The 22,784-nt window shown below is 40.9% G+C and overlaps 1 protein-coding gene and 1 long non-coding RNA gene across 4 annotated transcripts in view; one reads left to right on the top strand and one right to left on the bottom strand.

Moving 5' to 3' along the window:
* Positions 1 to 22,784, top strand: part of LOC145656170 (uncharacterized) — a 541,800-nt gene that overhangs the window by 395,478 nt on the left and 123,538 nt on the right. The window lies entirely within an intron of this gene.
* LOC145656182 (inosine-5'-monophosphate dehydrogenase 1a-like) lies at positions 5,586 to 8,828 on the bottom strand. Of its 2 annotated transcripts, XM_081709546.1 has the most exons (4): positions 7,938 to 8,828; positions 6,563 to 7,500; positions 6,081 to 6,485; positions 5,586 to 5,752 (listed from the first exon to the last, which is right to left on the bottom strand). In XM_081709546.1, the coding sequence occupies exons 3-4, from the start codon at positions 6,300 to 6,302 to the stop codon at positions 5,630 to 5,632; spliced, it is 345 nt and encodes a 114-aa protein (XP_081565672.1). In that variant the 5' UTR covers positions 6,303 to 6,485; positions 6,563 to 7,500; positions 7,938 to 8,828; the 3' UTR covers positions 5,586 to 5,629. The 2 variants fall into 2 exon arrangements, with proteins under 2 accessions (XP_081565672.1, XP_081565671.1); XM_081709545.1 differs by having other exon boundaries at positions 6,081 to 7,500.

Below are 22,784 nucleotides of genomic sequence, written 5' to 3'. Positions count from 1 at the left end.
CCTTTGTTTGTTTTATCATTTTTATTTTCATTGCAAAATCTGATGTGTGTGTAGTCTTAAATAGCGTCTCATATGGAAGGTAAACACATACTTTCAGAGTTAGACTGATTTGACTGAAACACTAATCAATATCTTAACATTGTTTAACTGCAAAAGTGTATAAATGGTTTTGATAACCACTGAAAAGATATGGAATGATGAAATGTATGTAGGGCCATTCTAATGTACTACTGACCAATCATTCTCTGCCTCAGGAAGTGTCCTTAATCTCTTATCCAACTCTCTGAGAAAAGGAGAGCGATAGAGAGAAACAGACAAAGAAATATGTAAATGTGCAAAGTAAATGTGTGTATCTTGCTTATGGTCAAAGAAAGAAATCTAATAATTCTGTACTAGACAAATGTGTGACAGATTTACTTAGAGAAGTAAAATAGTTTGAGGAGTTCAGAGTTTTAATAGTGTTGCAGAAGAACAACAAAAACATTGCCTGAATTTCAGAATCCCAGAAAACAGGCACAGAAAATTTGAGAGCAGACTGCTAAATTCAACTAAACAATCCAAAAGAGCAGGGGGAGCAGTGCCAGTACCAGACAGCGATGGCGCAGGTCGGGACACTCTCTATGATGCTGTTGCAGACCAGATCAGGATGACGGACATGCTGTCCTTCTTCAGTCTCCTCAGGAAGCAGAGCTTTCTTCACTAAGGAAAAAGTGCTCAGGGACCATGAGAGATTGTTTGTGATTTTAAGAGAGTGTATGTTCTCACTCTTCACTGTATGTATTGGGGTGTGAGGCATTTGCATCCTTCTGTAGTCCACAATCATCTCTTTTGTCTTTTTGACAACCAGAGAAAGGCATGTCTGGAGAGACTGTGACAAAGGCTTTGACTTCTTTAATTATTTCTGTATTGTTTTTCATGGTATAAATAAAATGTAAAAAGGCAAATCTAAAGCAAACATATGAATCTAATTAATCTAATTAAGGCTAAAGTGAAAACAAAGCAAGCCCACAATAGTTTATTCTATTCTATTCTATTCTGTGTGATGACAATGGAATTGTCAACAAAACCAAAACTGTGATGTCATAATATCACTGACCATTGTCATAATAGCTATTCTTATAATCTGCTTGACAAAGGTAAAATTGGTCAGTCTGTTGACAGAAATGGGAGGTTGCAGCAGCAAAATGCAGTTCTGCTGCTCTCACAGAAGATCTTCGAAGAAGAAGAAAACGAAGATTTTGTTGGACAGGAACACACAAAAAGCAATGAGTAGATTGCAACAAGAACTACCTGACAGAGTAGATACGAAGGAAATTAGAAAACGACACTGTGTTAAAATTGGAAAATTTGAGGAGGAATGTAGTGGGAAGGAGTTGGAGGAGAAGCAGAAGGAGACAAAAAATGAACAGAGTGAAAGATGGCACCTGAAGAGTGAAAGAGAGGATCTAGAGAGTGAAAGACAACACCTGAAGGGTGAAAGAGAGAATCTTGAGAGTGAAAGACAACACCTGAAGAGTGAAAGAGAGGATCTAGAGCGTGAAAGACAACACCTGAAGAGTGAAAGAGAGGCTCTAGAGAGAGAAAGACAACACCTGAAGGGTGAAAGAGAGAATCTTGAGAGTGAAAGACAACACCTGAAGAGTGAAAGAGAGGATCTAGAGCGTGAAAGACAACACCTGAAGAGTGAAAGAGAGGCTCTGGAGAGAGAAAGACAACACCTGAAGGGTGAAAGAGAGAATCTTGAGAGTGAAAGACAACACCTGAAGAGTGAAAGAGAGGCTCTAGAGAGTGAAAACCAAAACCCAAAGTGTGAAAGAAAGAACCTGAAGACGTTATGGGACAAAGTAGTGGGGAAGAAAACTAAGCAGCAGCGCATGGGGAGAGCCATGGCTGGGGAAGCTTTGTACTGCTCAAAGGGACCACACACTTCCCAAGGAGGACCAGCTAAAGAAATCGGTAGTATGCAGAAAGGTTTCCCGAGCACATAAAAAGGCTATGATTACCAACTGGCCAAAGAGACAGACGCTGTGCTTGACTACATCAGAACTATGTTTATAACCAGTCAATATGAACTTCTACCAATCCATCCAAAACCTGATAAAGGAGACCTGAATGACGATACTACTGGAACTACAAAATTACTGGGACTACTACTATTTAGCATTCTGAAAAAATAAAAATGAAAAAGTCCTCATGTTCTTTAAAAAAAATAAATCAATAAAATGTAAAAAGCTCAAAAAGCTTTTTTAAACATTGGCAACTGTGTATTTGATTTACCTCGGAATGGGTGCAGCTGGTTCATGGCGCATGTGTTCGAGCTTTAGCCTCTGTATTTGGCATTTCAGTGCATCGAGCAGTTGAAACTATAGCAAGCAAAGGCAAAAGGAGCTGTGCGGTCGATGTTTGTGCAAGTGGTCTTCCACATAGTCCCATGCTGTGCTGGGTTTAGGGTGTGTTTGCAGGGAGAGCCCAGCGCTTACAGGCTAAGAGGATTACAGTGGAGCATTGCAGGGACTGTCAGAATACAGAGCGCGCGCGCGCGTGTGTGTGTGTGTGTGTGTGTGTGTTTTCTCTACACATTTGGAAGAGAGAAAACAGAGCTGTGATGTAGTTGATAAAATTGCAGGCCTGGCACAGGCTCTGCTCAGAATGGTGAGAGAGCACTGGAGGAGTTTGGGAGTTTATTAATAGCGTTTAGCTCACTACAGAAGGAGTAGATCAGGGCTTTGCTGGGAAGGATGATGATAGGGTTTGATCACACCATTTAGCACAACATTGTCATGTCCATGCTGTGCATGGTTCTAAAGAAAAGGATCTATGTTATTCAATCCAATAAATTTCAAATTCAAATTTTCTGTTTCTCATGAATGAATGTGGACTATAGGATGGGGGGTGTCAACTGTTTGTGTGTGTGCGCGTGTGATTTAGACGGTTGAGAGAGTTGAGAGATAATTTCATGACAACGAACCAATTAAAATCAAAATTATTCACACTGTGTTGACAAGAGACACACACACAAACACACACACACAAAGAGAGAGAGAGAGAAACAAAAAGAATCACAATCAGGGCTCACCAGATCTCTCAGAGTCTCTCTGACAGGCCCTAATCCACTCCGCCAATTGAAAAACAAAAAGTAGCAGAGAGAATAGCAGTGTGGCAGTATATGAATGTGCCCCCAACAAATATATAATTCACACACACACACACACACACACACATCTTTCACACTTACACATCCATACTCACATGTACACATGTATACACCATTGAACTACACACATCTATATTCACATGCACAAACAAACACCCCACACAAATGTTTGGTCTTTGTGCAAATTCACTTGGAGGTAGGCCAACATTCTAGATATAAAATATGTGACAATAAACATAGCCTCAGTACGTTTCATTTCATGCATTTACATCTTGATCCACACAAACACTTTCACACTCCTTTGCCTCACACTCACAAACACAAGAAACACTCGGGTGGCCTTCGGTAGCAGGAGGGATGTCAGTGCACAAAACACTGGCTTGAAATGTTTTTAACCCCCATTTCAATGAAGACCATCATACCTTGCAAGGTATAGCATTCTTTCACTCTCCTGGACAACCTCAGGCTGTTCCTGGAACCAGCAAAGCCAGTGGTTTTGGCCTCTGTCTGAAGCACAAAGGGGGTATGCAGGAGGCGTAGCGGAGCATGTCAGGAGGGTGGGCAGAGCCCTCTCCCAGCAGTGGCAGAGGAGAAAGGGCACATGGAGCACAGTGGCTACGGTTGACACCTGCAGGAGGCGACATGTGGGCAGGGCCAGTATGAGCCCACTTGGACCCATCTGCCACCACAGAAAACTCACCTGCTGTGTGTGTGTGTGTGTGTGTGTAGATTTGTTGACATTGTTCATGAGTCAGTGAATCATGTTTTTGGTGGATATCATGTTTTCAGCTCACAAATATTATAAATAATAATACAGGTAATAAAACAGGGAAGAAAGTAGATGTTAGCCGGTGCAGCATTTACTTAATTCATTATTCATCTTTTATGTTAGTGTGTAACTCTCATATTGTAGTCTCCTGAAAGACAGACAGAGGCAAATATAGGCAAAGATAGCATTCAACTGTTATTCAGGGATATCCCACCATTGGGAGTGGACGATTAGGGGTGCTGGAGTAGGAAGGTATTTGTAGTACATTCCTGTTGTAGGCCTTCCTATAGTGTTTAACTGATTTCCATAACTGAAATACATTATAATGTTTAAAAGTTTAGAAACGTGAGCATAATACTCCAGAAGATGTAGCGTCCTGGTGTGTGAATGAGTAGTAATCTTTCTGAAACAATAAGTTTGATTTAATTCTCGTTTTCATTTCCTTGTGGATTGTATTATTTTATTTGAAACATTTGACTCAAAATAAAGAAATAGTGCAAAAATGTGAAAAGGCACTACAGGATGCATCTTGAATAAACGAAAACCTCGACCAGATGTTGTAAACTTAGAACAGTAATTATGTTCTAAGAATGTTGATAAAAAAGAACAGGAATTTACAATATATACATTTGCCTGCATAGTATCCCAAGTGTTCCATCGACTGCACTCTTCTGGATGAGGATCTCGGATGTTGTTCCTGGGATCTGCTGGAGCCACTCTCCCAGTTTGATGGTCATCGTCCCTAAACCCCTGGTGCCCTGATTGCTACCAGAGCCAGTGTTTCCTCTTCTTTTAGCGTCTCATGTTCCTTGTTGCTGATGTTGCTATCTCTTGCGATTGCTACATCCATCACTATGACTCTTTTCTGCTGTTTATCCATCACTATTATGTCTGGTGGTTTGGCTATTACCATCTTTTAAACAATTTTCTGGTATACGATGTCTTATCAAAGATAACCCATCCACACTCTAAGAGCATCCACACCATCATCAATCAAATTCTTCGTCTGAGCAGCTGTCACTACTACACAGACATACACAGAGACAGAGCGAGAGAGAAGGATGAAAGTGAACACAGCAACAAATGAAAAGAACCAAACACCATCAATTCTTACCTACCTCAACCCTCTCAGTTTACAGAACAAGCAAATGTGAGAACTGTGACTCACCATTCCCCCCCACCACCTGGAGCTCAGGATACTTCTGTTTAATGTAGTTAATCATGCTGATCTGAAACACCGAGTTTCCCTGAGATGAGTCCTAAAACAATAGACACAGCCTTCAGACCAAATTCACTATGTCCAATCACAGTCCTGTGTTACACAGCCTCATAGCAAAAATAGTTTGTCATTTGATTCAGGCACCATACTCAGGATGGAGACTAATCCCACTCCCTTTAGGACATTAAGACCTACCAGCACCACCACGTCCACTCCTGCCTGCACGAGCAGGTCCAGCCGGTACTTGTCATCCTCACGGGTAACGATGGCAGCGCCACACAGCAGCTGTTTGCGGGAGTCTTTAGAGGCCAGAGGGTAGTCTCTGTTCTTCTTCAGATCAGTGCGAGCAATTATAGCCACCAGCTCATCACTGTCGTTCACAATGGGCAGTTTACCTGCAATCAACAAGCGTCCCCACGACCGACCCGTTACTCAGAGAAGAAGTGGAGAAGTGAAAATAACCTTTCAAAGTCCTTTAGAAGCAGTTTCACTTCTCAAGCTGAAAAGATGAAGAATCAGACCTTTTTTTGCTGCACTGCAGGATGTCATTGGCCTCTTTGAGTGTAACACCTGCTGGTGCAACCACTAAATCTTCCCTCTTTGTCATTGCCTGGCAAATATCACAAATAAATCACAAAAAGATGTGAGTTTAAAGAATGTGATTTTATACACACACACACACACACACACACACACACACACACACACACACATATATATAAACACATTTTTTATTTTATATATATATATATATATATATATATATATATATATATATATATATATTGCCCTCTTTCACACACTGACACAGAAATATCACAATTTCATGATAGTTCTATTCCACCTATATTTTTAAGCATTGTATGTCATATGTGATTCATTTGTGTTTTTAAAAACCTTTTGTATATTGTATGTACAATCAAAGATGAATCACAAACCTCTTCCAACAGCCGGTCATAGTCCTTCTCTGAGAGGAAGTCAATGTCTCGTGACGTCACGATTCCCACAAGCTTGCTGCCCATCTTGCCGGTTTCGGTGACAGGGATTCCAGAGAAGCCGTGTCGCACCTTGGCCTCAAACACATCTCCGACCGTGTGCTGTGGACTCATCACCACCGGATCCGTGATGAAGCCCTGCTCGAATTTCTGCCATGACACCATATATTGCTCTGCTGATGAGAGGCCTCAGGGAAGCTTGTGTGTAAATCTGCATGTTCAACGTGTTGTTCATTATATTCCTATTAAGACAATTCACTGAAAGTTTGACACCTTAACTTTCCGGACTTCATTTGCTTGGAACTCTGGGGTGCAATTGTGATGGATGATCCCAATACCGCCCATGAGCTGTAATACAAAATCACAGAAAGCTAAATGGAAAAGCAACAGGACTTCATGGTTTTGAGTGTGTGGGGGATACTCACAGCCATAGCGATGGCCATGGAGGATTCAGTCACAGTACCCATGGGGGAGGAAATAAGCGGCGTCTTCAGGGTTATCTTCCGGGTCAGAGCAGAGGTCAGATCCTGAATGACAGACGCAAATGGTAACAGAAAGGAACCAATGTTCTACAGAACAATTATCTTTGTTTATGTTCATGCTTGTATTTTCATACAGACTATGCATTGCACAAAGATAAGAACAGTTTGGGGTGTTACTTTGGACAGCTTTCACATATGCACACATCTCTATCCCATTATTAATTTGACTTCAAGTGACTTGGATGTGCTCATTCAAAGCACAAATATTGCTGTTTTTATAAGCAGGGCATCAGTTTAACCTCCCTGTGGTAAGACAGACAAAAACATCCTACGTTCTCTCCCACATTCTAGCACACACACACACAAAATGTAACACCAAATATAAATACCACAATATATACTATCCCATATCCATTACACATGGGAATTTTGGTTCGCGCCTCCCTCACACTGTCATACACACACACACACACACACACCCACACACCCCTCAGCCTCTCTGCCTGTGACAACACACCCTATGCACCTGGGATGCCAACACCACCAATTTTGCACATCTTATTTGCACTCCTTCATCCCTCTCTTACACTATGCCACACTCCACCCTCTGTTGTAGTCGTGTTCACACTACATGGCAACTGACTCAGCTCCTCCATCTCACTGAAGGTAGAGGAGACCGCCAGCTCACTAATTAATTAGGAAGATCCCGCCCCCTCCACTAAATCATTACTAGATGTGCTGTATTTACTGAAACACACACACTGGTAAGCCCTTATGGGGCATGTCAGGATACCTGCTGAGCTGTTTTGGTGCATTTTGCAAAAGTACTCACCACTTCATCTGAGGTAAAGTCAATGAAGCCAGGCAGGATCAGAAAATCACTGAATCAAAGACCACAGAACAAACAAACAAAGAAAAACTGATACTAAAAATACATTATACTAACAACCTAGCAAATACAAGTCACATCAGAAGTAGATGTACGCTAAAGAAAGGCTATTCTGTCTGTGCTCTCATGTAAACAGAGTTAAAACGTAAGCGTTTTACTGATCCGCGGATCGAAATATTTATCCAGTGGGTGTTGGCCGAGGATGCTAAAGCTATTTCTATTCGTTACGCTTTGCCCTTTCTCCATTTCGACGTGCTATCCTTTTATTCGGGAGAGCCGATGTCTCGCATTCGCAGCATGCAAACAACAACCGTCATTATCGTACTCAAGTAGTACACACGGATTTAGTGTGATATACTTCCAAGACTGAACAATGATGCTTTATTCTTAGTGAATGTGAATGAAAATCCCGCTTCTCGGGTTACTCACAAGACGATAGCGTCGCGTACTTCAGACAACAAAAAACGACGTCAAGGAACACAGCTGGTCTTCATCTGCGACCGTTACAGACTAGCCTCTGTGGCATCTCTCAAAGTCAAGCGAAAGTCTAGCCCTTAGCTAAATCACCCAGAATCACAGTTGGAGTTTACACATTTTAAAGACTCGACCTGCTCAGTTTGAGAAAACTCTCATCCTCTCAACGTGGTGGATGACGACGGGACATTTTAAGGGCGCTCACGTCTCTCAGCTCCGGCATGGAACTGAAATACTGATAGTGCGTTTCAGTTGGATTTGGATGTGAAGTGAGAGAGAACAGACGGGCGATGCGCCTTTGTTTTACTGTCCACGCTATTAGCTGGCCAGCCCAGTTCAGGTCTGACGTGTGAAATTTACGTTTGGATGAGACAAAAATGTTTTTGACTTGGGTTGAAATAATCATCTTGCTTATAAAAGGAGGACTGGTGATGTAGCAAATCCACACAATCGTTTTGAAGCCGTGGTCAGGCTGCCCAATACTCAACTTTATTATGTTATTCACAAAGGATCTGACACAGCCCCCAACTGAGCTTTAAACACCTGGAAGTTAATTTAGTCCATTCTGTAAATTGAAATGTACAGAGATATGGGTCTGTAAAACAAATGGAATGTGATGCTTTTGAGCATTGCTATGGCAAAATGTTTTCATATCTGTTCTACAACACAGATTATATCGGTCTTGATAATATAATTCTTAATCAGATTTATGGTCCTTTTTACTCTGATGACATGGGAATGTTAATATGATGGGCAAAGAAGGCAAGCAGTTATATTTGAGTAGTGCTGGACATTATAAATGAGTAAACATCACTATTTACACATTAGGACATTTTATTATACTATGACATGACTGTATTTCTCTGTAGAGACTGTAAATGTATAGGTCTATTTTATGTGATGATAATCCCCGAAAGGAATGTGTTCTTCTGAGACCAACAATATGGAATTGGGCTAAAATTGCACATCACTGAGAACCCAACCCAGTCTGTGCAACAGTTTAAAAGTACACAATCCAAAAGAAAAATAAAGTCCACTCCTAATGAACTTGTTTAGTGACACTAACGTTAACCTAGTGATGCAAACATGGTTAATTTTGCTGATCAGCACTCCTTTGAAACCGTAGGAGTCTCACCTCTCTGGTTCGTAGCCAGCCTGGATGCGCGTGGCGCTGTAGCGCTGAGCTGCAGTCTCATGCCCATGAGATGTGTTGTGGCCAAATGGCCCCTGGTGCTCAGGGTCGCGAGGCGACAGCTGCAATCTGGCTGGCTCTGTGTCGCCCACAATGAGGCGGTAGTCGATCTGGTAGCTGTCGTGCTTGCCATTGGCAAAGTGCTCATAGACATGGCCCTCCATGTAAGCGATGTCCAGTACTCCAATCCTCCTCTACAACCCTGCGTGAGCTGACGCCCCGGGCCTCCGCCCACCTCCCCTCTCCACCTGCACCACAGAGCGGCTCCTGGGACACTGCGTGCGCATTCACCAGTGGTTGTGCTGGAGCCACGCACACAATCCAAGTTTGTTCCTCAGATCGAGATGGAGAGCTTTCTCTTAGCTGAGGAGCAGAGTAAGAGATTCATCCAACATGCATCATACAAGCAGCAGCTGAATCAGGTAGAATGAAATACGGCTCTGATAGAGGCTTCGTCCCAAACAAAATAAAGCTACTGGGTGTCTTGGTAAGACTCTGTAAGTGGTGATCCCTAAAAAGGCCTGTCTGCTGCCATTGGACTACTGTTTTCTCTAAAGTGCTGTCTGGAATGTTGTCAGAGACAACATTCAGAGGGATTGGGAAGGAAAGCCTCTTAGTCACTACCTGTACTGCCCTCATTGCCATTGAAATATAACAAGGTTACAGTCAAGCTCTGAAGCTTCACTCAACACTCTGCCCAACCGCCTTTAATGCTCATAAAGTAGGAGTTTGCAGAATTTGTTTGTTGTTATGCTACACACTAAATGCATGGCACACAAATGTTTGATGCAGCAAAATGTCAGTGCTTTTTTAACAAAGGAGAAATGAGCACATAAGCACCTTCCCTATATTATGTGAAGATGGATAATAAAATGATAACAGGTGTATCTATTTGTTGTTCTTATTTTAATATTCACATCAGGCTTGTGATTTTGCAAGGAAATTGTAACATAAATGTTCCTAGTGTTCTAGGGTTACTCTCCTGGGCTCATATTCTAATACAGGTGTGATAAGAACTTATATTTCTAAAAGAAACAATCTTTAAGAAACAACTGCATTTGCATAAAGGATTTATCTTTTATCTTAATGCTTTAATGTTTTAGTGTGCTAATGTCTGATTTTAAGTACACTTAGTTAAAAAGGCTACCACAAGTACTGTTCAAGTTCAAGTTCAAGTTTGGTTTATTCGTCACATACATAGTCATACACAGCATAACTCGCAGTGAAATGGTGGAGAGTGCTCTGTCCAAACTGAGGAAAAGAAAACAGGGGTGCATAGAGAAATATAGACATTCTCTATATGTGAAATATATATATGCAAAGATAAATCTATATATTCTATGTATGTACAAAATATATTAACAATGTATGTACAATATATGTATATTATGATTATATACACAATGTACAATGTATATGGTTGTGTATATATGTACACAATCTACAGAATGTACAGATCCATTTCGTATAATAACATATCTACAGTTGTTGTGTAACAAGGTCATTGAATATAAATATATATATACAGATATACAGTTATGTTACATTGTGGTGGTGGTCCCCACAGTTTATCAGTTTCCCTGATTCAGGGCCCGAATGGCCTGTGGGAAGAAGCTGCTCTTCAGCCTCTCTGTCTTGGTCTTCAGGGAGCGAAAGCGCCTCCCTGACCTCAACAGAGAGAAGAGTCTATTGTTGGGATGGGTGGGGTCCTTCACAATCCTCCTGGCCTTGGTCTGGCACCGCTTGTAGTAGATGGTCTGCAGGTCAGGAAGTTCCGTGTGAGTGATGCGCTCTGCTGAACGCACTACCCTTTGGAGTGCTTGTCTGTCCTGCTTGGTGCTATTCCCAAACCAGACTGTGATGTTCCCCGTGAGGATGCTCTCGATAGTGCAGGTATAGAAGTTCCGCAGTACCTTGGAGGGCAGTCTGAAGGACAGGTCCTGCGAGATGTGAACACCAAGGTACCTGAAACTATCTACTCTCTCCACCGTGGTTCCACTGATCCTCACAGGTTGGTAGTGCCGCTCCTGCTTCTTGCTGCAATCCACGATCAGCTCCTTTGTCTTACTGACGTTTAGGAGGAGATAATTTTCCTGGCGCCAGTTTTCCAGGTGTTTAATCCAGGTAGGCCCTCTCGTCGTTGTCCGAGATCAGACCCATGACAACGGTGTCGTCAGCAAACTTGACAATGATGGTGGAGCTGGAAGTGGCTGTGCAGTCGTAGGTGTACAGTGAGTAGAGCAGGGGGCTTAGGACACAACCCTGAGGAGCTCCAGTGCTGAGGGTGAGGGTGGATGAGGCGCAGTTGCCCACCCGTACTGATTGTGGTCTGTCTGTTAGGAAGTTGGAGATCCAGTCGCACAGGGATGTATGCAGTCCTAGATCCCCCAACTTAGTAGTGAGTAGGGAGGGGATGATAGTGTTAAATGCTGAACTGTAGTCGACAAATAGCATTTTAACATAATTTCCCCTCCCTTCGTCCAGGTGAGTCAGTGTAGTGTGGAGCAGATGTGCAATTGCATCGTCAGTGGAGCGGTTGTGGCGGTATGCAAACTGCATTGGGTCCATGGAGGCTGGCAGTGAAGATGTGATGAAGTCTCCGACTAGCTTTTTAAAGCACTTCATCACGACTGATGTGAGGGCGACAGGTCGGTAGTCATTGAGGTCGGAGGGTCGAGGTTTCTTCGGGACGGGGAGGATGGTGGATCGCTTGAAGCTGGACGGGACGATACCGAGCGTCAGGGAGAGATTGAAGATGTCGGTGAATACCGGGGCTAGCTGATCTGCGCAGGCTTTGAGGACCCTCCCGCAGATACCGTCTGCTCCCATCGCCTTCCTGGTATTCACCCTTTTAAACACTCTTCTCACGTCACTCTCCGTGACGATGAGAGGGCGCTGTTCTATGGTGGGCCCCGCGCATGTGCCATTGGCTGCGCCGATAGTGCCATTAGCACTAGCGCTGCTAGCATTAGTGCTGTTAGCACTAGCGCCGTTAGCATTAGCGCTGCTAGCATTAGCGCCGTTAGCATTAGCGCTGCTAGATGTAGCCTCGAAGCGAGCGAAGAATGTATTCAGCTCGTTCGCCAGAGACTCATCCGCACTCATCAGTCCGGAGGGTGGGCTCCTGTAGTCCGTGATCGTCCGTAGTCCCTGCCACAGGGATCTAGAGCCACTCCGCTGTCACTAAATATTAACTAGTTTCAACTTTGCTAATAGTTCTACTGATTTTCATAATTTTCTTCTTCTTTCCATTTGTTGAACATTAAACAGCTCTGTTTCATCTTCTCTCTCTCTCTCTCTCTCTCTCTCTCTCTCTCTCTCTCTCTCTCTCTCTCTCTCTCTCTCTCTCTCTCTCGAAGCTCCGCCTTGTGGTTTTAATATGCTCATCCACAATTCAATATAGAGCTCTACAGTCTATATCTGCAGAGCTGATGAGTTTATAAAAGTCCACACTGCAAAATGTGCATAGTACTGACGTTTACATTACAATGCTCTGTCCAGTCATGCCAAAGCCAGTTTTCTTTCAATTCAATGTATGTAAATGAATTACTTGAAGACATGAATAGAAATCTATAGAGGCATTACTCATTATGTCATGACCCTGTTATCTATTAGAAACCCACAATTTATCTGAATTAATTATTCATAAATAAATTGTCAGTTCATGTCCATTCAGATTTCAGTGGAGATCAGCAGGGGTCTATTGCTGTGTATTATTATTCATAACACTGTCCCTGCAAACTGTGAGAACAGACACACACAGGTTATTTTCCAGTCCTTGAGTGCTTTTGTGGCACTGCTTGACAGTTGGTGGAGTGTTCCCTAAAAGAGCCACTGAGCATGATGGATTCGGTAGTAGGAGTTTAGTGAGCAGAGAGGACGAAGACTTACGAGTGCAGGCCATGAACACCCCCCTCCACCTGAGCAGACATGGTCCTCTTCTCAAACTTCAGCTCTCCAGAGTACATCATAGAGCTACACTCAACATAGAAAATGACATTACACACAAGCATTCACTCACACACACCTTCCTCTCTTCCATTTTCTGCTGACCTTCCAAAGAACCCTTGATGCTATAAAAGATAAGAAAGACCATAAATAGAAATGTGTTTGTAGACAAAATATATCCTAGCATTTGAAAAACTGATGTTTTTCAGTGTACATGAAAAGGGAAGTAGATTCATCTGAACCCACATCTTGTTTTTTCAGTAGATGAGTACTGCTGTTGAGCCTTCTTACAATGACAATGGTTTTATTTAAGCCCTATTCAGTAATTACACAACACTGAAAACATCACAGTAAAACAGCAGTATGACCAGCACTTAAGAGTAAATACCTGAGTGCTTTTCACTTGGCTTAGAAGATTTTAAAGCATGCATTAATGCTACATAAGACCATATTGGGGTATTTGAGAAAATCAACAGCAAAGCTAAAGGTCCAGAGATTATAAAGGTTACCATGAAAGTGATGCACATAATATGGGTTTTCCAAGAAACTAGTAAACCCAGCTGACATTTGCTAGACAGCAAACATTGGAGGTGTCTAGTGGACAGGAAATATCTACAATAAACCTTTTATATTTGTTTATCAGGGAGTGTGTATTCTCACAACAGTTCTGAGGAAAATTGCAAATAAATGAAAATCCAGGAAGTTGCCAACAAATTTGATTCTTTTCACTAAACAATGGTTTCTCAATTGCATGCATCTGCGTGCACAAGGAAAACAACTCCTAAATAGAAATAACATTATCACATTAAATGATTTAAGGTATATGATCACAGGAAACAAAAGAAAGTCTGATTGCCTTTAAACTAGGTTTGAATCCTTTAAGCAGACAACCTCAGAGCAATGGAAAACTGAGCCGAAAGCAAAAACTTTGGCCAAGTGTGAAAAGGCCATCCATAATTACCATAATAAATGTTATCTCACGGTGCACCCTTGTTGAAATGATGATCAAGTAGAAATGTGTTCATTTTCAATAGACTAGGTTCCTTTTTTCCATTACACTAGCATAATGTCCTTAGTGGTTGCAGCCTATTCTGGTAACACCCTCATAGCAGGACAAACATTATAGAAGTATGGATAGGCTTGCTTGGTGAATGTTTGTCTGAAGGTGTGCACATATCTGTTGTTGAGAGGATCAAAGAAGGAGATCAGACCACTGTCCCAGTCCAGGAGCACTCTGATCTGCTGGAGGGTCTGCTTCATGGCAAGAGGCATCAGCCTCTCGTCTGACACTCCTATCCCATATTTACCCTTGTACTAACCCACTTGCCACAAGCCATGCTTTATGAGGTCCTCACAGACTCACAGAAGAAAAAGTGATACAGCCTATTAAAGAATGTCATGCTTCAGTTACATGCTTTTTTCTGTACTCACACTTCCTCCAAATGTCTCACAGAATCAAATCATTTTCAACCTGCCATGAAGTGGATACAAATCAACAGAACGGCATAAAGAGAAACCACAACAACAGATGAATAAACAAAACAAGACTTTCCATGTTCAACTTGACATCTTTATTAGTTGGTAGTTGTTTAGTTGTTTTTATTTTTTGCTTTCTGCGGAATATGTAAGGACCTGTTTCCACTGAAATATAAATCACTAAACAGAACTAAAGTGCTGAAAGGCATATGTGGAAAAGGAAAACATTACACAATCAAAAACAACCATATTTTGTGCATCTTACTAATTAATTAAATTTCAGTTCTAATTCAATGATTACATCCAACCTAGACATACAGGTTTTGCCTGTTAGAACATAGGGGAATCTTTTTAGCAATATATATTGCTGACTGAACTGACTGGCATCTATTTAGTGCAAATCTCATGGTCATTCCATGGAAAACTACAATGAACACAAGCTGCAGTACAAGATCTCATCATGCATCTTACTGAGATGTAATCTGATCTCCATGTACTGTTCAGAGGAATTCAAAGTCTTTGTCCAGCTCTTTGAAATTAAAATATTAAGTCACAAATAATGATTCCTATGAACATTAAACATATGTAACAAATGTGTCTTTAATAACAGGAACATTGAAAGGAGAAACAGTAACTTCCATAAACTGTAAGAAACAGGTGAACTGGGCTTGGCAAGAGTAGAGGTTAAGAAAGGTCTGCTTGTGTGTGCACATGTGTGCATGCATACCAGCTTGTTCAATATTATTTTTCATTTTTATCACATACTGAAAGTTGCCTAGGTGCTCTGCTACATCAGTCACCATTCCAGAGGCCTTGATCCTGAAAGAACATGCAGGAATGGATGTTGGCAGATTCCATGTGCTGAATGTACACATAGAATTAACAGATACAGAATATATCCTCCTACAAGAGAGGTTTATTGGTAGCTACAAATACATAAAACAGTTTAGTCAAAGTGTTTCCAAAAAAGATCTTATAGCAGCTTTAATGATAAAGCATACCAGACTTCACAAGTATTTTTGTTGCATAATTATCTCTGACTCACCCACTAGAGGGCACAACATCCCTATTTAGTCATTTAGTGGTAGTGAATGGCCTGGGCCAATTAAAATTAGACTAACCTTAGCCTTCTATGTTTTATTAAATTATCCTCTCTTCATTATGTTACACCTACATGATTCAATTATTTCTCCAATTCCCACAATGCCTTAGACTCAACCGTCACACTAATCCTTTAAGGTAGAAGTTCTCCTATTGATTGGTTGTCAGCCTTAGTCAGCTTTATGATTGTATAAGAGACATTAAATTTAAATTATTCAATTGTTTAGTTATTGCAATTAATTTGTTTAAAAAATGTTACAATGGCGTAATAGTCAGCAAATATATCTATGTGTAAGGATATAGGCATGCAAATTTTGATACAAGGTTTCTTATTTATGCATTTTTGATGATGATTATACTACTGCAGCACTGTGTGATGCTAATTAGACTACTGAAGTGCTCTGTGATGCTAATTAGACTACTGAAGTGCTGTGTGATGCCAGCTAGACTACTGCAGTACTTTATGATACCAGTTAGACTACTGCAGCACTGTGTGATGCTGATTAGGCTAATACAGTGCTGTGCGATGTTGATTAGACTGCTGCAGTGTTGTTCTTTATGGGCTTCCTGTCTGTAGGTTAAAGAAGCTGCAGAACATTCAGAAAATGGCTGCTGGAGTTCTTACACACACCAGCTTAAAGGAACATATAACTACTACACTCAAACATTTACAATGGGTTCCTGTTCGTGGCTGTGTGCAGTACAAAATCCTTCTCTTGGTTTTTGCCCTCATGGTCTGACCTGTCCATCCCTTTCTGGTGTTCCTCATATGTCTTTTCCTTCACTCTGTCTCCATCCCTCTGACACTCATCTGCTCTCTGTCCCTCACATCACACTCTGCACTATTGGCGTTTCTGGAGCTGCAGACCCAAGGCTTCTTCCTCCAGCTGCTCATTTCCAAGAATTTCCTAACTCATCTCTTTGTCTGAGATTATTTCAACCTTTAATTGGTTACTATAGTATGCACTTGCATCAATATTATGTCTATTTTTTTTAACCAGTTTTACTCCCTCCTGTTATCTTATTTATATATTTGAATCTTCTTTATATTTTATTTGACCTTTTTTATATTGTATGAACTTGTAAAGTGCCATTGGGTAACAAGAAATGCCCGTAATTTCTTAATTAGAATAAAATTCTTCTTCTTCTTCTTCTTCTTCTTCTTCTTCTTCTTCTTCTTCTTCTTCTTCTTCTTCTTATTATTATTATTATTATTATTATTATTATTTTTATCAAACATTGTATTGATCATCCTTTCAAAGGTTGCTGGTGTTACTTTTGGGCTATTATTATCAAATTTAGAATGGTGCGTTTTGCCTGGAATTAGTTTCTTTTGTATTGAGCAACCTAATGGAAAAAGTTATTCTTGAGCAGATAATCTACTATTTTTCACTTAATGAATCATTGATTTCAAGCATGCCTATAAAGCAGATCATTCTACGTGCACAGCACTGACAAAAATGATCGACAAGATATTTTTACAAGAAAATAATGGTCGGAATCGTATTACTTGACTTTACTGTGGCATTTGTTATTAACAAAACAAAGTATATATGGGTTTAGTCTATGGTAAAACAGCAGTTTCTCCTCCCCTAGATGCTTTCATTGTGGTGTTTCCCAGGGGAGCTGTCAGGAAAGAGCTGTCTAAGCTCTGGTTAGCTGAGAATGAATCTGCAAGCCTCACACTGCCCTGTCAGTAAGGAGAGCGAGCATGCCTCTCTCATGGCTCAGAACTCAGGAGAGGCTGGCCTGCGGTCTAATGGGCGTCTTTAGGAATATCTGTGATAGTAAACACAATATAAATTATGCGAGAGCTCAACATAGTCACACTGCCAGGCAGGTTAGTTAAACCAAAACCCAAAACAGATGCAGCGTGCAGATCTGTATTGTCTTGGTCACCACAGTATGGAACAAGTTACCAACTATGATCATGGGAGTACACAGTTTTGTTGGTGGAGCCCAGGAAGAGCAGCTGCTACCTCAGCTAATGGGGATCCAAATAAAGACACGAAAAACAAAGAAATTTCAGTAGTTATAGGAAGTAAAGCTGTTCTGTAGAATTCAGAATTACAACTCAGACTGCATATTTTTGCAGGACACAGTTATATTGCTTTGCTGACAAATATGAAAGGATGATATAAAAGTTGTTGTTTTGGAGCAGAACAGCATCTAGTCTGGTAGGCTACTACTTCAACTACTCACTTCTTCAAGAGGTATCCACAGTACTTCAGGTACAAACCGTTCTATTCTATCCTCTACAGATTTCTGTGAGTTTATGTTTGCATAATATGAATTTCTGTTTACATTCATCAACTTTTTTATGAAATATACTGTATAGTGAATTTGTTGAAGTCTACACCATAATGAAGTTTATGAAAAAACAATGTTTATGAAAAAAAGCATTTAAATGCTCCTCAATCAAAGAGTATTAATTTTGTAAAATGGTGGGTAGTTAAAATAGTATTATTTTCTGCTTTCTACTAATTTTACTTCACTTGTTGTGAAGGAAAAAAAAAACTACTAAGCAACCACATGTAACTTATGATGTGTTCTAATCTGAAATTGTTTAGTGGATGAAACACTGCAGGTGCTGTTGTTGTTAGTGCTAACTGCTTTATAGTACAGAAATAATAAATGCTGAATCTCCTGATTGTCTTATTATGGCTTTATGTTATACAAATTTTCTGCCTTACTCTATTTTAGGGAAAACAATGGCGCTGTCAAAGCTCAACCAAGCTACTAAGAGTTTCACCAAAGCACAGGATTACAGAAATGACATCATGCTGCTGATGCAGCCCTATGCTAACTGGGAGCAGTATCTATTGCCGGCACCCGTCTCCATCGATTTACTGGCTCAGCTGGTACGCATTTCTGCTGCAGATGACTTCTCCATCAATAAAAATCCACCAAAAGACGGGTTCAAATTCATCAGATACCCCAATTCTTTTAGGGCCTGCCTCTTTCAAGTATGTAATGGTTGCTGGCAAGCCTTTAATGTTGCTCACAAGAACATGGACCAAATTCGTATGTACACCGGACAGGTTCCAGAGTACATCAAAAACTCAGTTGGGCTCATAATACAGGAGGATGATGGTCTTGTCCAAGCCTTCTTACCAGCTGAGCTTCAGAACATTGCGCACATATCATCAGAATGCTTAAACCTGGCCATCATGACTGAGAAACAATTCTCAGATATCATCAAGCTGATGCAAGAACTGGTGGAGGCTTTGGTGAATGCAAGACAGAGTCATGATGAGGAGATGGAAGAAATCAAGAAAAACATTGAGATAGCAAAGATTAAACGGGCTGAAGCTAAGGAGGCAAGCGACAGGGCCGAGGCTGCTTTCAATCTGGCTAATGAAAGATTAGCTGAGGACAGAAGGGCCTACCAGCAAGCAATGAAAGATTTGCCAAGTGGATGGGGCCTTTTTGGCCTGAAGCTAATATCAAGTATGTCAGAGCAAGCAATATCAATAGCCTGTGCGTTTGCAACAGAATTTCTTCCAGGACAAATTATCCAAACCTATCTCCAAGCGGACACTATTACACCAAAAGCCATAACACATGTGATCAAAAACTGAAAAGGCACTCCTGAAAGCCACAGAAACATGGCCACTGGAATGAAGAGTAACGTGGATGAAATGTTGGCAACAAGTAACATATTTTCTAAATCTATAACATTTCTACTAGTGGTTGAGAAAATGGAAGAACTTTGCAAAGGTAAGGAAATAAATTGGCCTGAGGTGTATGATCAGGAGAAGCAAACGGTAAAGTCTGATTACTTGGTGGGACTATTTCAGCAAGTCAGCAGAGATATACAGCAAGAAGCTGAATGCCCGATTAAATCCGAGGCACTAGGCATCTGTGACAAGGGTATCTCCACTTTAACAGAGCTAGGTAAATATGCTCCAGAGGGGAAATGTGATGATGCCAAAACAGAGGAGCTTATTAAAGCCATTGACGAACTGAATTTAAGGGCCATGGCCTTTTATTCCAAAAGCAAGTCTTTTACAAATCAGCCATCTTTCTTGACAGCACCCCCCAAGTCAAGTCAACAGCAAATCTATGACTCAGCAAATACAGATGTGGTCCAGATGCACTTAAGACAATCTCATCTACGTCTACAAATGGCTGAAACCCAGCTAAAAATTGCAAATGAACGGAACGAGAAGACTATGGACAACTTGGATCAGAAGAAAAAAGCTCTTGCTGAAATTGTGAGTGAGCTGAAACATTATAATCTCAAGGAGATCGACTTCAACAAGAGAATTGTGGTGCTAGCGAAAGGCCTGGAAATCATGGGGCAGGTGAAAGAACAGTGGGAGAAACTGGTGCACTTCTTTCAGATCATTTCAAACATTGTTAAGACCACTCTTAGTGAAAATCTTAAACATTTTAAGCAGACTGTTGAAATAGCTGTAGAGAACAACTACACCTACAGCATGTTTGTCAAAGACAAAATCTACACTAATGCTCTGAATACTTCTGCCTACGCCTATTTGGTTAACATGATGTCTACCACTTACACTGAGGTGTCTGTCCAGTACCTGATGAACAATGTCAGTACTCTGGGAAGACTGATGACCATGGATCCAAACTCACCTCAGTTCCTTGCAGAGATTGAGAAGTTAGGGAAGGAATGCGAATCTGCCCAAAATGGTATCAACAGCCTTGCAGCAAGAAACAGGAAGGAGTTTTACAACAGATGCGAGGAAAGAATAACTCAAATCAAGACAATCCTTACCCCAGCACTGGCCCCACTGAGTGAAAAGGACAATCTCAATCTGAAGAAGGCAATAGATGCAATGAAGGAACCAATTCAGAAGGTGGAGGAAGACAAACCAGCAACTGAGATGAAGGCTATAACTGAGGATGATGCTGACCAATATGCATAACTTCATAATAGTGCATTTAATAGTGCATTTTCCTATACTTTTCTTTTCTTTTTTCTGTCATTTTAATGTAGTATGTATACAGTATTACATTTGACAAAAACATGATTAGAAGGTTTGACCTAATTCCTGTCTGTTAATTTATTCTGAATAATCAATTTTGTTCTTTTGATTAAATTACTGCAGCATCATACTGTCTCGTATTGTTTTTCTTTGTGATTCAAAGAACTTTAAAATCCAAGAGGTAATATGTATGCCAAACAAACAAACAAAAAAACATTTCAGATTGCAGAGTAGCTATTACTAATTATTAGCTATTGCTCATCTCTTTTTCAGTAGAAAAAAGAAATTGGAGTTTAGATTTACTAAAGTGTAATGAGTGAACTAAAGCCATTAGATTTTAGTAAACTCACAATTCTTCACACATTAATTGTGTTGCACATTGAGTGTGAGTGCAGTGTGGTGAACAGAGGAATACAGGCTCAGTAAAGGAAGTAGCAGTTCTTAGCAGCTAGGGTGGTACTGATGGGCCCAACATCTTAGTAAAAACAAAGTCTGACACTTTACACAAAAAAGAAATCACAGACACTATGATTTCATTATTTCAAAACATTAGCTATAATGAATCATTTTAGTGAATTATTATGATTATGAATTATGACTGCTCAAGTAAGGACATCCATGTATGCAAACAAAGCCATTATAATAAACACTCTCTCTCTCTCTCTCTCTCTATATATATATATATATATATATATATATATATATATATATATATATATATATATATATATATATATATATATATATATATATATACAGTGCATCCAGAAAGTATTCACAGTGCTTCACTTTTTCCACATTTTGTTATGTTTCAGCCTTATTCCAAATTGGATTAAATTATTTTTTTCCCCCTCAAAATTCTACACACAATACCCCATAATGACAAAGTAAAAAAAGTTTGTTTGGAATTGTAACAAATTTATTAAAAATAAAAAAAACAAAAAAATCACATGCACATAAGTATTCACAGCCTTTACCATGACACTCAAAATTGAGCTCATTTGCATCTTGTTTCCACTGATCATCCTTCAGTTGTTTCAACAACTTGATTGGAGTCCACCTGTGGTAAATCCAGTTGATTGGACATGCTTTGTAAAGGCACACACCTGTCTATATAAGGTCCCATAGTTGACAGTACATGTCAGAGCACAAACCAAGCCATGAAGTCCAAGGAATTCTTTGTAGACTACTGAGACAGGATTGTATCGAGGCACAGATCGAGGGAAGGGTACAGAAAAATTTCTGCAGCATTGAAGGTCCCAATGAGCACAGTGGCTTCCATCATCCGTAAATGGAAGAAGTTTGGAACCACCAGGACTCTTCCTAGAGCTGGCCGCCCAGCCAATCTGAGTGATCGGGGTAGAAGGGCCTTAGTCAGGGAGGTGACCAAGAACCCAAGGGTCACTCTGACAGAGCTTTAGCATTGCTCTGTGGAGAGAGGAGAACCTTCCAGAAGGACAACCATTCCTGCAGCACTCCACCAATCAGGCCTGTATGGTAGAGTGGCCAGACGGAAGCCACTCCTCAGTAAAAGGCATAAGACAGCCTGCTTGGAGTTTGCCAAAAGGCACCTGAAGGACTCTCAGACCATGAGAAACAAAATTCTCTGGTCTGATGAAACAAAGATTCAACTCTTTGGCCTGAATGCCAAGCATCATGTCTGGAGGAAACCAGGCACCGCTCAGCACCTGGCCAAAACCATCCCTACAGTGAAGCATGCTGGTGGCAGCATCATGCTGTGGGGTTGTTTTTTGGCAGCAGGAACTGGGAGACTAGTCAGGGAAAGATGAATGCAGCAACATACAGAGACATCCTTGAAGAAAACCTGCTCCAGAGTGCTCTGGACCAGGGTGAAGGTTCATCCAACAGGACAATGGCCCTAACCACACAACTAAGAGAATAAAGGACTGGCTTCAGGACAACTCTGTGAATGTTCTTGAGTGGCCTAGCCAGAGCCCAGACTTGAACCCAACTGAACATCTCTGGAGAGATCTGAAAATGGCTGTACCCCGGCGCGCCCCATCCAACCTGATGGAGCTTGAGAGGTTCTACAAAGAAGAATGGGAGAAACTGCCCAAAAATATGTGTGCCAAGCTTGTAGCATCATACTCAAAAAGATTTGAGGCTGTA

This window comes from Electrophorus electricus, unplaced genomic scaffold (genome assembly GCF_041902795.1).
Source record: "Electrophorus electricus isolate QZ-2024a unplaced genomic scaffold, ASM4190279v1 Scaffold53, whole genome shotgun sequence".
Classification (NCBI taxonomy): domain Eukaryota; kingdom Metazoa; phylum Chordata; class Actinopteri; order Gymnotiformes; family Gymnotidae; genus Electrophorus; species Electrophorus electricus.
Note: the sequence above shows the minus strand (reverse complement) of the source record. Positions and strands in the feature narration are given on the sequence as shown.

Excerpts from the sequence above, each read along its gene's own strand:
- LOC145656182 (XM_081709545.1), bottom strand. The coding sequence starts at position 6,302 with ATGGTGTCATGGCAGAAATTCGAGCAGGGCTTCATCACGGATCCGGTG. Across the intron at positions 5,753-6,080 it reads ATGACCGGCTGTTGGAAGAG|GCAATGACAAAGAGGGAAGA; the intron begins GTTTGTGATTCA and ends GATATTTGCCAG.